This window comes from Ovis aries, chromosome 5 (assembly GCF_016772045.2).
Source record: "Ovis aries strain OAR_USU_Benz2616 breed Rambouillet chromosome 5, ARS-UI_Ramb_v3.0, whole genome shotgun sequence".
Lineage (NCBI taxonomy): Eukaryota > Metazoa > Chordata > Mammalia > Artiodactyla > Bovidae > Ovis > Ovis aries.
In genome coordinates, this window is record NC_056058.1 from 12,947,372 (window position 1) to 12,960,644 (window position 13,273).

Here is a 13,273-nt window from a genome sequence, read left to right on the forward strand (position 1 = left end):
GTCGATTAGCTGTGCCTGTCCTAGGACTTCATAGCGAAGTCTCTGGCCCTTTTCACTGGGGCATAATGGTTTTATATCTCTGTGTGTGTGTATTATGCGTACATATAATTTTATTCATCTATTTATTTTTGGTTGTTCGGGGTCTTCTTTGCTGTGCAGACTTTTCTCTAGTTGTGGCAAGCAGGAGCTACGCCCCAGTTGTGGTGCATGGGTTTCTCATTGTGGTGGCTTCTCTTGCTGTGCAACACAGGTTCTAGGCGCACAGGCTTCAGTAGTTGGGGCATGTGGGCTCAGTAGTCGTGGCTCCCCAGCTCTAGAACACAGGCTTAGTAGTTGAGGCGCACAGGCTTTGTTGCTTCACAGCATGTGAGGTATTCCCTGACCAGAGATCGAACCTGTGTCTCTTGCATTGGCAGGCGAATTCTTTACCACTGAGCCACCAGGAAAGCCTCTCTCCCTCTCCCTTTTTAAAAATTCATCCATGATGTTGCACTTTCCAATAATAATTCATTCCTTTTTCTTGCTGAGGAGTCTTCTGTGGTATGGACCATTGGGCTGCTTTAAGCTAGGGGCCATTATGAATAAAGCTATTACAGAACTCCTGTGAACATTTGCATACCCATTTTTGCAGGTCTAGCCTTTCTTTTGTGAGTGGTTTCAGTTTTATTTTTCTTGGGTAAATACTTAGGAGTAAATATGTGCATCGTACTGTAGGTGCTCATTTATAAGAAACCACCAGGTTTTTCCCCAAGTGGTTGTGCCATGTTACACCCCCACCAGTAGTGTAGGAGAGCCACCGTTTGCTTCAGATACTCACCTTCACTTGGTACCGTCTGTCTTTTGAGTTTTAGCTATTCTGGTGGGTGTGTAGTTGTGTATTATCAAGTTTTAATGTGCATTTCCCTGATGACCTGTTTCCTTTTCTTTGCTGCCTTTTTTTTTTTTAGATCTATTTATTTATTTTTGGCTGTGCTGGTTCACGGCTGCTGCATGCAGCCTTTCTCTAGTTGCCCCACACAGGCTTCACGTGAGGTGGATTCTCTTGTTGCAGAGCACGGGCTCTAAATGCTTGGGCTTTAGCAGTTGCAGCGTGTGGGCTCAGTAGTTGCGGTTCCAGGGCTCTAGAGCACTGGCTCAGTAGTTGTGGTGCACGGGAATGGCTGCTCCAAAACACGTGGGACCTTCCAGGACCAGGGATTGAACTGGGTGTCCCTTGCATTGCAAGGTGGATTCTTAACCCCTTGGGAAGCCCGGCTGCATTGTTAGTATCCGTTGAATGCTGCCTGCTTCTGTGAGCACACCGCTGGGTTTGCATGCTCTGCTCTACTGGTGGACATACACATTCTCCCCCATTTTATACAAGAATGTTCAAAGCTGCAGGTAATACCTGGCACTAACTGCCTGTGCACATACATGCTATGGTTTCTCTAGGGTCAGTGACAGAGAGGAATTGTACAGAGTGAGCACAGTTTGGATTTAATCTTTTTGCTAGAGAACATTCAGACCCACAGCATCAGATCACCTCCCTTGATGTTGTTGTCACTCAGTTGTGTCTGACTCTTTTCGACTCCATGGACGCCAGGCTTCCCTGTCCTTCACGGTCCCTGGGAGCTTGCTCAAACTCATGTCCATTGAGTCTGTGATGCTGTCCAGCCATCTTGTCCTCTTCTCCTCCTGCCCTCAATCTTTCCCAGCATCAGGGTTTTTTTCCAACGTGTCGGCTCTTCACATCAGGTGGCCAAAGTAGGCCAAAGCTTCAGCTTCAGCATCAATCCTTCCAAAGAATAGTCAGTTTTGATCTCCTTTAGGATTGACTGGTTGGATCTCCTTGCAGTCCAAGGGACTCTCAAGAGTCTTCTCCAACACCACAGTTCAAAAGCATCAATTCTTCGGCTCTCAGCCTTCTTGATGGTCCAACTCTCACATCCATACACGACTAGAGGAAAAAGCATAGCTTTGTCTACACACTTGATGTTATCAAACTCTAAAGTTCTTGCCAATCTGATGTATGAAAAACATGCGTCTTTTCGTCTGTTCACTGGCACACAGTTGATGTTCAGTATCTATTTGGCGATTGAATGGTTGGATAGGTGACTGCATGAATGACGTCTGCCGCTAGCCCACTAAAGGGACCAAGAGGGTCTCGCAGGATCCCAGATGGAAAACAAAGGTTGGGGCCCCACCCCTTCTCGAGCCCGCCCCCGCCCCGCCCCGGGTCCCGCCCCCTCCCTCTCGGGGCTCCTATTGGTGGGAGTGCGAGGGGCTGACCGATGGGAGGCGGGGCCGGGCCCTGGGCGGGGAGCTGCAGCCCGCGGAGCCTCCAGCCCGACTGGGCTGGGGTCGCGCTGGCCCGGACACCCCTCCCCGCCCGCCGCGGCCATGGTGGACGAGCGGAAGGACGGATCCTATGGTAGGAGTTGCCTCTGGCCCGCGTCCGCTTCTGATGAGTTGGGGGGCCTTGGGAAAGGGACATCCGAGATCTTAAACACCCGCGCTGCAGCTAAGGGCCTCCTGCTGCTTCCCGGCCTTGCATCCTGCTCTGCGCCGAGCCCACACCCCCTGCTCCCGCCTGGTCGCCCCGCGTCCCCTCTCGGGAGCCCCTGCTACCCCTCCGGTTGATCGGCGGGGACGCATGGCGCATGCTCCGCTTGGGGAGGTCCCGTTATCTGGGCGGCTCGGATGCAGGGCGGGGGAGGGGAGGCACGGCGATCGGGGCTCAGAAAAGGACCAGGGCCCCAGCCTCCCTCTAGATCCTCCTCCTCTTCCAATTCCCTTTCTCCACTGCTTCCTCCGGCTCACACGCCCTTAGAAGTAACCGTTCTGGGCTTTCGGTCAGATGGAGAAACTGAGGCAGGTCTCGGCGGACCAAGTCCTGGGATGGGAACCCATCGGGTCTCGCCCGCCGTCTGGAAAGGGAGGAAATAGGGGCGCCACCGGCGAAGGGGCAGGAAGGAAGCAGGAAACAATTGAGAAACTTTCCCTGCCCTGTGCCAGCGGCCAGGGGCCTGGCTCGCCTTTGGAAGGGGTCCCCGCGACAGGTACCAGCTCCCGCCAACTTCTGAGGGCGGCCTTAGCCTCTGGGTCAGTGGAATGGGGCAATGATGAGGCTTCCTCCCCACCCACGCCCTGTGGTGCTTCCCTTCCCCGGGTTCCCGCGGAGGGGTGTGTAGTCCTCAGTTTCTCTTTTCTCTTCTCCATTTTTGGGTCCCCAGAGCCCAGCTGGTCACACGCCCCACGTGACACTGCCGTGGGGTAAAGGGGCTATGCCACCTCTCCTTGTGTAACCGAAACTTCCTGGAAACTGTGAGAGACCCAAGGGCCTTGGGGAGGGGGCCGGAAACCACTTAAAAATAATCAAGAAAAACAAGCCGAGTAGAGCTGTGCCTCCCTCCCCTCAGGGACTGCGGCCTCCAGAGGCTGCACAGACAGACAGATAGACACGGCTGTCCCTGCCCAGCCCAGCCAAGAGCCTGGCAACTGCCCAGCCACTCCCTTCCCTGCTTGAAGCTAGCAACCCCGACCTCCTGAGGGGCCCCCTCACTCTTGGTTTTGGCCCAAGCCCCAGACCCCGTGGCTGCCCAGTGCTGTCTGTCCCTTGGGTGTGGCTGGCTTTCTCTGATCTGGAATTCTCCACCGGGGGTCCTGCCTGTCTGTGGGCAGCACCTTTGGTATCTTTGGCCTCTGGGAGGCGAGCCTGGGGACAGAGGGGACGATAATGTGATTCACCCGGTATTTGGCCAAAGGGAGCCAGCCATAGACCTGCCAGGACCACACCAGAGACAGGGGACTTATGTGTCCAACAGACCTTGTGCTGGGCATTAGAAACACATTCCATCGACAAGTATGTGTTGAGCATCCTTTTTTCAGGCAGTGTCTAGACACAGAATACAGCAGTGAACAGAGTGGAAAAATTCTTGAATAAATAAGTAATTTTAGGTTGTTGTATGCTTTGTGAGGCAATGAACAGGACATTGTGTGTGTGTGTGTCTGTCTTTGTGTGTGTGTGTGTGTGTGTGTGTGTGTATATTTGGGGCAGAATCATCTGGGATTATTTTAGGTGACCAACGGCTGGAGATTGAGCTAGCCATGGGAAGATTAAAGCAAAGTGTGGTCCAGGCAGAGGGAACAGCAAATTAACCACACAGTTGCTTCATGATTTCTCTCTGTGAAGTCCAGGGGAGTGTGAGATAGAGACTTCAGAATGAGAGACAGGTCTTGCAGCCAGGCCTGCACCTCCTCCAGAGGGGCCACAGGATTTGACTCCTTGAAGTGGCTGCGAAGGGTGGGCGTGACGATGGGGATTTCTTGCTTAGTTTGTAAGTCATTCATTCTCATCAGAACCAAAAATCTAGGGTCCTCGCACTGCCCTGTGAAGTCCCTGCCAGAAAACAGGGAGATTTCCCCTGGGAAATTGTGCTTTGGAAAGAGTGGGTCCCCTATACTTCCCTTGTACTCTGGCGTCTTCCTATCAGTCACTGTGAATTTAGGGGGTGATGTCAGACTGATAGAGGCTCAAATCCTGGTTGGTTCTGATACATACAAGCTGTGTGACTGTAGGTGAGTTGGTGACCTCTCTGAAACTTGGTATTTTCATTAGTCGGGCTGGGCAGACTGTACTGGCAGGTGAAAAGTGCTTTGCACAGTGCCTGGTTATCTGGAGACACTCAGGAGGCCTCTGGGACTGGTGATCCTGAGGATGTGGATTTTTCTAGGAGCTGATGTGGAAGCAAACCTCTTTGTCAGGACATATACTTAGATAAGACTGGGCAGGACAGAAAGCTTCCTCCCTATTATACATCATACCTAGAGGAAGGCAGCATCTCTGAGGAAGCCAGGAAATGGCTCCTGTCCCTGACGGATGTCAGGAAGGCTCACTGCCATCCTTTCCAACCCACCCTTGGCATGAGCAGCATGGAAAAATACTCTAGAACCTAAAACAATAGACTCTGATGGGGGTGCGGGATTGAGAAAGAAGTCACAGTGCTTGTTTTTTTGTTTGTTTGTTTTGTTTGGCCGCGCTGCAAGGCAGGTGGGATTTTAGTTCCCTGACCAGGGATTGAACCTATTCCCCCTGCATTGGAAGCACAAAGTTTTGACCACTGGACTGCCAGGGAAGGCTGCCCATGGCACTTGTTTTAAAAACAGATTCCAAAGCCCCATTCGCTAAAGAGTTCAACTCAGCCAGTAGGAGGGCTCTGGCATCTGAGCTTTAAAAAATATTGTTGGGAGAGGTTATTGTTAATTATACCTTTTTTGGAGGAAGTGATAATACATTCACGTGGTTCAAAAGACAGAAGATGAAAGCTTTATTAAGAAAACATTCTTCTTCTCCATCCCCCACATTACACTTCCTTCATGCATCTGGTGGTGGTTTGGTCTCTAAGTTGTGTCCAGCTCTTGCGACCCCATAGACTATAGCCTGCCAGGCTCCTCTGTCCATGGGATTCTCCAGGCAAGAATACTGAAGTGGGGACTTTCCTGGTGGTCCAGTGGCTAAGACTCCATGTTCCCAGTTTAGGAGGCCTGGGTTCAATCCCTGGTCAGGGAACTAGATCCCACATGCCGCAACTAAGAGTTCATAAAGTGAAAGCGAAAGTGAAGTCGTTCAGTCATGTCCGACTCTTTGCGACACTGTGGACTATAGACCGCCAGGCTCCTCTGTCCATGGGATTCTCCAGGCAAGAATACTGGAGTGGGTTGCCATTTCCTTCTCCAGGGGATCTTCCCAACCCAGGGATCAAACCTGAGTCTCCCGTATTACAGGCAGACGCTTTATCCTCTGAGCCACCAGGGAAGCTAGTTCATAGCCCCAACTAAAGATCTTGCCTGAGGCAATGAAGATCAAAGATCCTGCAACTAAGAGCCAGCACAACCAAAGAGATAAATTAATATTAAAAAAAAAAAAAAGAATACTGGAGTGGATTGCCATTTCCTTCTCCAGGGTATCTGCCCAACCCAGGAATCAAACCCTGCCTTGCAGGCAGATTCTTTACCAACTGAGCTACAAGGGAAGCCCAAGGACTAAGAATGGCTCTTATATTTTTAAGTGGTTCTTAAAAGAAGAAAAATATGTGAGAGAGGCAATATATTAACCAGAAAGACTAAAATCTTTAACACCTTGCCCTTAGGAAAAAATGTGCAGATCTCTGATAAGACCCTTCTTTCCTGATAAGGAAGGTATCTCCTGCGGCTCCCAGTCAGTCCCCAGTGGAAGAATTTTCATTATTTTGACCATACCAGGTGGCCTGTGAGATCTTAGTCCCCTGACCGGGGAATAGAACCTAGGCCCCTGCAGTGAAAGTGCCAAGTCCTAACCACTGGACCACCAGGAAAGTCCCAAGGAAAATTATTTTAAAATAGGATTTAAAACTCATATAAGAAAATTAATGTATTCTGTCTACTGGGGTGGGGAGGGCTGAAAATTAAAAATAAGCCCTCAACCGCACAGAAGATTTTAGGTTTCTGAGTAAAAGAACTCTTCATATGCTCTCAGCTCACTGTCCTTGCCCGGGAGGTAAGGCAGCCAGAAAGACTTTCCAGAGCTTAGACTGTTTATTTCTGTGTGTATGTGTGGCATCTGTATCTTTTTAAAGCTCCTCAGGTTGGTTTCATGAGAAAAGGCACTGTTCCTAGAATGGGCTACTATGTTGCCTTGTAAGATGAAGTAGGTCTAACCTTGCTGATGGGGAAACAGTGTCTAATTATGTTAGGCTGTGAAACAGCAAAGTAGGGAACCGGGTGTTTAAGGAAACAAGGGGAGTGAAGAACAAGGGATAAATATAGCTAGAAATCTGCTTGGGTATGTGACCTGTGGACAGTGTTCAGAAGGGAATCCAGTGAGAGGAACTGCCCTCTGCCCCCCAGAGAGGAAGTAATGGCTCTAGGCCAGGGGTGAGAGGGAGAGTGGTTTTCCCTTTGTATTTTTTAAATGATTTATTTATTTAAAAAGAAACTGTGCTAGGTCTTCATTGCTGCGCACTGGCTTTCTCCAGTTGTAGCAAGTGGGGACTACTCTTCGTCGAGGTGCATGGCCTTCTCAAGGCAGTGGCTTGTGCTGCGGAGCACAGGCTTCAGTAGTTGCAGCACGTGGGTCAGTAGTTGTGGCACTGGGCTTAGTTTCTCCGAGGCATGTGGGATCTTCCCGGACCAGGGATCGAACCTGTGTCTACTGCATTGGCAGGCGGGTTCTAATCCACTCTACCACCAGGGAAGAGTGATTTTTCTTAGTCTAAAGGCTCCCTGAAGTTTTTTTTTTTTTAATCTTGATAAGCATACAGGTTCCTAACTTCCTTCAGCAAACATTTATTGTGCAGGGACCATGGGCCAGGTTTTGTCCTAAACTCTAGAGACCCAGCCCTTGTCCAGCTGACCTTGTCAAGGGGCCCCCAGATAAGATACTAAGGAAATTCTCCTTTCAGAGAAGGGCTCTGGAGAAAAGTTTATCAGGAAGGAGGGAGGGCAGTGATCTATTGTGCCTGGAGGCAGGGTTTAATTTCGAATAGAAACCGGTCATTCTTCAGAGGTCACCAGAGGCATAGGAAAGGGAGCCCTGTAGAACGTCTCAGGCAGTAGGCAAGGCTTGTGCAAAGGCCCCGGGGTAGGGTCATGTCTCAAGTTTCTAGAAGGGGCAGTCAGGAGGGCCTGTGGCTGGAGTGAATAGATAAAAGGGTAGGCTAGGAAGAGGTGAAGGAAGAGAGGGAGTGGGCAGAGTGTATAGGGCTTTGTGGACCGTGGGAGGAGCTGGGCCTCTGTTGTCTGTTTCTATTTATCTATTCGTGGCTGTGCTGGGTCTTTGTGGCTGTGTGGGCTTTTCTCTAGTTGCTGTGCAGGGGCTTCTCACTGCAGCGGCTTCTTCTGTTGCAGAACATAGGCTCTAGGGCTCAGATTTCAGTAGCTGTGGCATATGGGCTCATTAGTTGCAGTTTCTGGGCTCTAGAGCACAGGCTCGGTAGTTTTGGCTCTCGGGCTCAGTTGCTCTGTGGCCTGTAGGATCCTCCTGAATCAGGGACTGAACTCATGTCTCCTGCACTGCCAGGCGGATTCTTCACCGCGGAGCCACCGGGGAAGCCCTGTTTGTTTCTGTTGTTACTGCTGTTTTTGGCTGCACAGCATGACTTGAGGGCTTCCCTGGCGGCTCCGAGGTAAAGAATCCTCCTGCCAATGCAGAAGACGCAGGTTCAGTCCCTGGGTTGGGAAGATCCCCTGGAGAAGGAAATGCAACCCATTCCAGTCTTCTTGCCTGGGAAATCCCACGGGCAGAGGAGCCTGGCGGGCTACAGTCCACGAGGTTGCAAAGAGTCAGACGTGACTTAGCCGATTAAACCATATATGTACAACTGAATCACTCTGCTGTACACCTAAAATTAACACAGCATTGTAAATCAACTATACTCCGATGCAAAATAAAAATTGAGGGAATTGCTTGGTACTGTTGTTGTGGATGGAGCACAGGCTGGAAGCGCACAGGCTTCAGTAGTTACAGCACGTAGGCTCAATAGTTAGGACTCCACATTTTTACGGCCAAGGGCCTGATTTCCATTCCCTGGTCAGGAAACTAAGATCCCACCAGCCTCGAGGTGCGACCAAAAAAAAAAAAAGAAAAGAAAAGAAAAAGTTTTGAAGGGAAAAAAAGAAGAGCATGGTCTCAGGAGAAGAGTTCAAAATTTCAGCTCCTGCTGGCTCTGTGTCCCTCAGGCAAGTCAGGAAGCATCATTGTGTCTCTGCTTCATTGAGCAATATGCCCTCAGGTCAGGAAGATCCCCCAGAGGAAGGCACGGCAACCCATTCCAGTAGTCTTGCCTGGAGAATCCCATGATCAGAGGAGCCTGGTCCATGGGATCGCAAAACAGTCAGAGACAATTGAGCAGCTAAGCACAGCATAGACATGCCCTCAGAGCCTCGATATAAGGATTTTTTTTTTTTTTAGGCATGTGGGATCCTAGTTCCCCTATCAGGGATCGAACCCACACCCGCTGCCGTGGAAGCACAAAGTCTTAACCAATGAGCCTCCAGGGAAATCCTTCATCATAAGGATTACATGAGTTCCTAAGCCTTCGCTGGTGGCTCACTGGTAGAGAATTCACCTGTCGATGCAGGAGACACAGGTTCAATCCCTGATCCGGAAAGACCCCACGGACTGAGGAGCACCTCAACCCGTGTGTCTCAACTGTTGAGCCTGTGCTCTAGTCCCCAGGAGCCACAACTACTGAAACCTGTGCTCCACAAGAGAAGCCACTGAAATGAGAAGCCCATAGCAGCTAGAGAGTAGCTCCCACTCACTGCAGCTAGAGAAAAACCCATGCAGCGACGAAGACTCAGCACAGCTAAAAATAAATAAATAAAATGAAATAGTAGGAGGAAATTTCTGTTTTGATGCCTAGCACACAGTAGGCGCTCAGTCTTTTGCTCCTAGCCTTTTGGTCAGTAGAATCACTTCTAGTTTTCTTACCCAGCTGCCGTCCTGAAATATTTGACAAGGGGACTTGTCTGGGCAGCTGGGATGTCCATTACCCAGGCAGAGGTTTCTGGGAAGGCAGGGGAGGGCTGGGCTGGCTGTGTGGGGGAGGCCTTGGGGACTTGGCTTGTCTCCAGAAGCTACAAGGGCTGGGTGGCACTTGATGTCCTGACCACTGGAATTGTGGCTGGGCAGCCTGTTCACTTATCTCCTACACCCACTGAACTGGGCGGGCTGGCCCTCGTGCCCAGCAAGGGAGGGACCCAACAGCCGCCTCTCCTCCCGGAGCCTGATCTAACGGTTCGACTTCCCACGCCTTCTCCCCGACCACAGTCGCATTTTTAGCTCTGCCTCTCGCAGTACTTGTCCCTAAAAGGCCTGGGTTGGAGCCAGAGGACCCTCGGTTTGATTCAGAGCTCCTTCCCTGATCAACTATGTGGTCTGAGCACGTGACCTCTGTTTGCCTCCTCTGTCAAATGGTACCATGTTCCTGGTTAGCAACTTTTTCGGGCCATGTGGCATGTAGGATTTTAGTCCCCTGACCAGAGATTGAATCTCTGCCCCCCTGCAGTGGAAGCTCAGAATCTTAACCACTGGGCCACCAGGCAAGTCCCTAGCTAGCATTTCTTTTCTTTTTTTTTAATGTAAATTTCTTTAGTTATTTTTGGCTGTCCTGGGTCCTCATTACTGCGTGGGCCTTCTCTAGCTGTGGTGAGCGGGGTCCACTGTGTTGTGGTGCTGCGACTTATTATTACAGTGACTTTTCTTGCTGCAGAGCACAGGCCTGTAGCCAAGAGGGTTTCAGTAGCTATGGTACACGGACTTAGTTGCTCTGCAACATGTGGGATCCTCCTGGGTCAGAGATCAAACCCGTATCTCCTGCATTGGCAGGTAGATTCTTTACCACTGAGCCACCAGGGAAGCCCCTGCTAAGTGCTTTCTGAGCATCAAGCCCTGGCAACACCTACCAGCAAATGAAGTATGAGCCCCATTCTCCACACAGGAAAACAGCGGACTGCAAAGGGAAAGGGCTTGTCCATTTCCCCATCTGTAATGCCGGGGAATGAATGGTGTGCCTTTACCACCGTTTACCATTATAAGCAGAGCACACACAACACGCTGGCACAGACTTGGGCCCAACACCTGTTGGTTCACGGCCTAGAGATCAGGGGGCAGTGAACTTCTGTAAAGGTCCAGAGAGTGAATGTTTTCACATACAATCTATGCCTGCTACTCTAGTCTGCCACAGATAACAGACAACATGAAAGCAAGCAGCCACTGGCCGTATGAAAACGAATGAGAATGGCCGTGTGCCAAGCAAATTTGATTTGTAGTTGGTGACGTTTTAATTTTTAAACATTTTCTTTCTTCCTTTACTTTCGGTTGCGCTGGGTCTTTGTAGCTGCACTCGGGCTTTCTCTAACGGTGAGCACTGGGGGCTACTCTTCTATGCGGTGTGCGGGCTTCTCATTGTGATGGCTCCTCTTGTTTCGGAGTCGGGGCTTTAGAGGTGGGGGGCTTCAGTAGCTGTGGCTCCCAGGCTCTAGAGCACAGGCTCAGTAGTTGTGGCGCTCGGGCTTGGGTGCTCTGAGGCATGTGAGGTCTTCCCTGACCAGGGATCACACTTGTGTCCCTTGCATTGGCAGATGGATTCTTATCCACCATACCACCAGGGAAGTCTGCTGATATTCAAATTTAATGTGACAAAGTAGTCTCCTTGTGATGTTTGTCAGCCACTTAAATACAGAAAGACCGTTCTTAGCCCTGAACCATATGAAAACATGGTGGACTGATTTGCCCAGTGGGGAACGGATGGTTTGACAACTCCTGTCCTAAATGGTTAAGATATGAGGACTCCCCAGGCAGTCCAGTGGTTAAGACTCCACGCTTCCACCACAGGGGGCTTGGATTCTATCCTCGGTTGGGGAACGCAGATCCTGCATGCGGCATGGTGTAGTAAAAGATAGTAGAAGATAGTAAAAGTAGTAGAAGATAGTAAAAATTATCCTTTTTAAAGTGTGAAAAAAATGGTTGAGACGCCATAGTAGACAGAATAATAACCCCCACCCCCACCCCCGAAGATGTCCATGGGCTTGCCAGGTGCCTCTAGTGGTAAAGAACCCACCTACCAGTGCCAGAACCCTGAGGTGGGGAAGATCCCCTGGAAAAGGAAATGACAACCGTCCCTAGTATTCTTGCCTGGAGGATCCCATGGACGGTGGAGTCTTGTGGGCTATAGTCCAGGGGTTCGCAAAGGGTTGGACATGTCTCAAGCAACCTAGCGCACATGCAGAGATGTCCATGTCCTAATTCCTGGAACCCTGTGGGCTTCCCTGGTGGCTCAGTGGTAAAGAATCTGCTTGCCAATGCAGGAGACTTGGGTTCAATCCCTGGGCCAGGAAGATTCCCCCTGGAGAAGGGAATGGCAACCCACTCTAGTATTCTTGCCTGAAGAATCCCATGCCCAGAGCAGTCTGGGCAGGCTACAGTACATAGGGTCCCAAAGAGTCTGACATGGCTGAGCAGCTAAACAACATGAATGTGTTACCTTTCACAGCAACAGGGACTTTGCAGATGGGATTAAGTTTAGGATCTTGAGATGGGGAGATTATTCTCAGTTATCCAAATGGGCCCAAGGACAAGAGTCCTCATAAAGAAAAGATGGAGGTAGGGGAGTCAGAGGAGGAGCCGCAGCAATGGAAGTAGATGTAGGCTTGATGGGAATGCTGGCTTTGAGGATGGAGGAGGAGGACATGAGCCAAAAAGCTGGAAAGAGGCGAGGAAACAGATTCTGAGAAACTGCAGAAGGAACATAGCTTGGCCAACGCCCTGATTTTAGCTTAGTGAGATGCACTTTGAACATCTGATCTCTAGAACTGTGATAATAAAATCTGTGTGTGTTTTGTTTTCAAAACAAATGAAACAAATGATCCAAATAATGAAGAAACAAACAAATGATCCAAAAAATGTGGATCATTTTTAAAGTCCTTATTAAATTTGTTACAATATTGCTTCTGTTTTATGTTTTGTTTTTTTTGGCCGTGAAGCCTGTGGGGTCCTAGCTCCCCAACCAGGGATCAAACCTGCACTCGCCGCACTGGAAGGTGACGTCTGAACCAATAGACCACCAGGAAAGTCCCATAAATTTGTGTCTTGAGCCACCAAGTTGGTGGTAATTGCTTACAGCATCCAAAGGAAACACTAACTGAGTAGCTGGGTGGCCCAGCTCTGTTACTCCTCATTTTTGTGGCCACTGGCATGTTGTTTTTCTCTGGGCCTCAGTTTCTGCATCTGTCAAATGGGAGCAGTGATGGAAGCAACCTCACAGAATTGCTATAAGGGTGAACCAAGGTACACCATGTAACGTTTTAGAAGACTGCCTGGCGCACAGTAATATGGGGACACTGGGGCGTTCTACTGTTCTTATTATCTTGCATCATCGTTGCAAAGATTCAGCAAGTTTTTGTCCTGCAGTGTTTGAACCAGGCTCAGTTATCAAACCATTAGTATTCGCCTTGCCCCTGCCTCCACCCCACTTGGCTAATGTTAAAACAGGAGCTAATGGAACAGATCAGATGACAATACCAATTGTGCGTGCTCCGACGCTTGTGTTGTGTCTGACTCTTCGTGACCTCATGGTGAGCCATGTGGCCCACCAGGCTCCTCTGTCCACGGAATTTTTCAGCAAGAATACTGGAGTGGGTTGCCATTTCCTTCTCCAGAGGATCTTCCCGATCCAAGGACTGAACCCATGTCTCCTGCATTTCCTGCCTTGCAGCTGGATTCTTTACTGCTGAGCCACGGGGGAAGCCCCGCAGT

At 50.0% G+C, this 13,273-nt stretch overlaps 1 protein-coding gene across 4 annotated transcripts in view; it reads left to right on the forward strand.

The window, feature by feature from the left end:
• The first annotated feature begins 2,272 nt into the window (after positions 1-2,272).
• SLC44A2 (solute carrier family 44 member 2) overlaps positions 2,273-13,273 on the forward strand; it is a 31,249-nt gene continuing 20,248 nt past the window's right edge. For all 4 annotated transcript variants that reach the window (XM_060415472.1, XM_060415473.1, XM_027969642.2 and 1 more), the window contains exon 1: positions 2,273-2,410. Coding sequence is in view for 2 of the 4 variants with exons in the window: in XM_027969642.2 (XP_027825443.1) it covers positions 2,380-2,410 (31 nt within the window). In the remaining 2 variants the exon portion in view is untranslated. The remainder of the gene's footprint in view (positions 2,411-13,273) is intronic.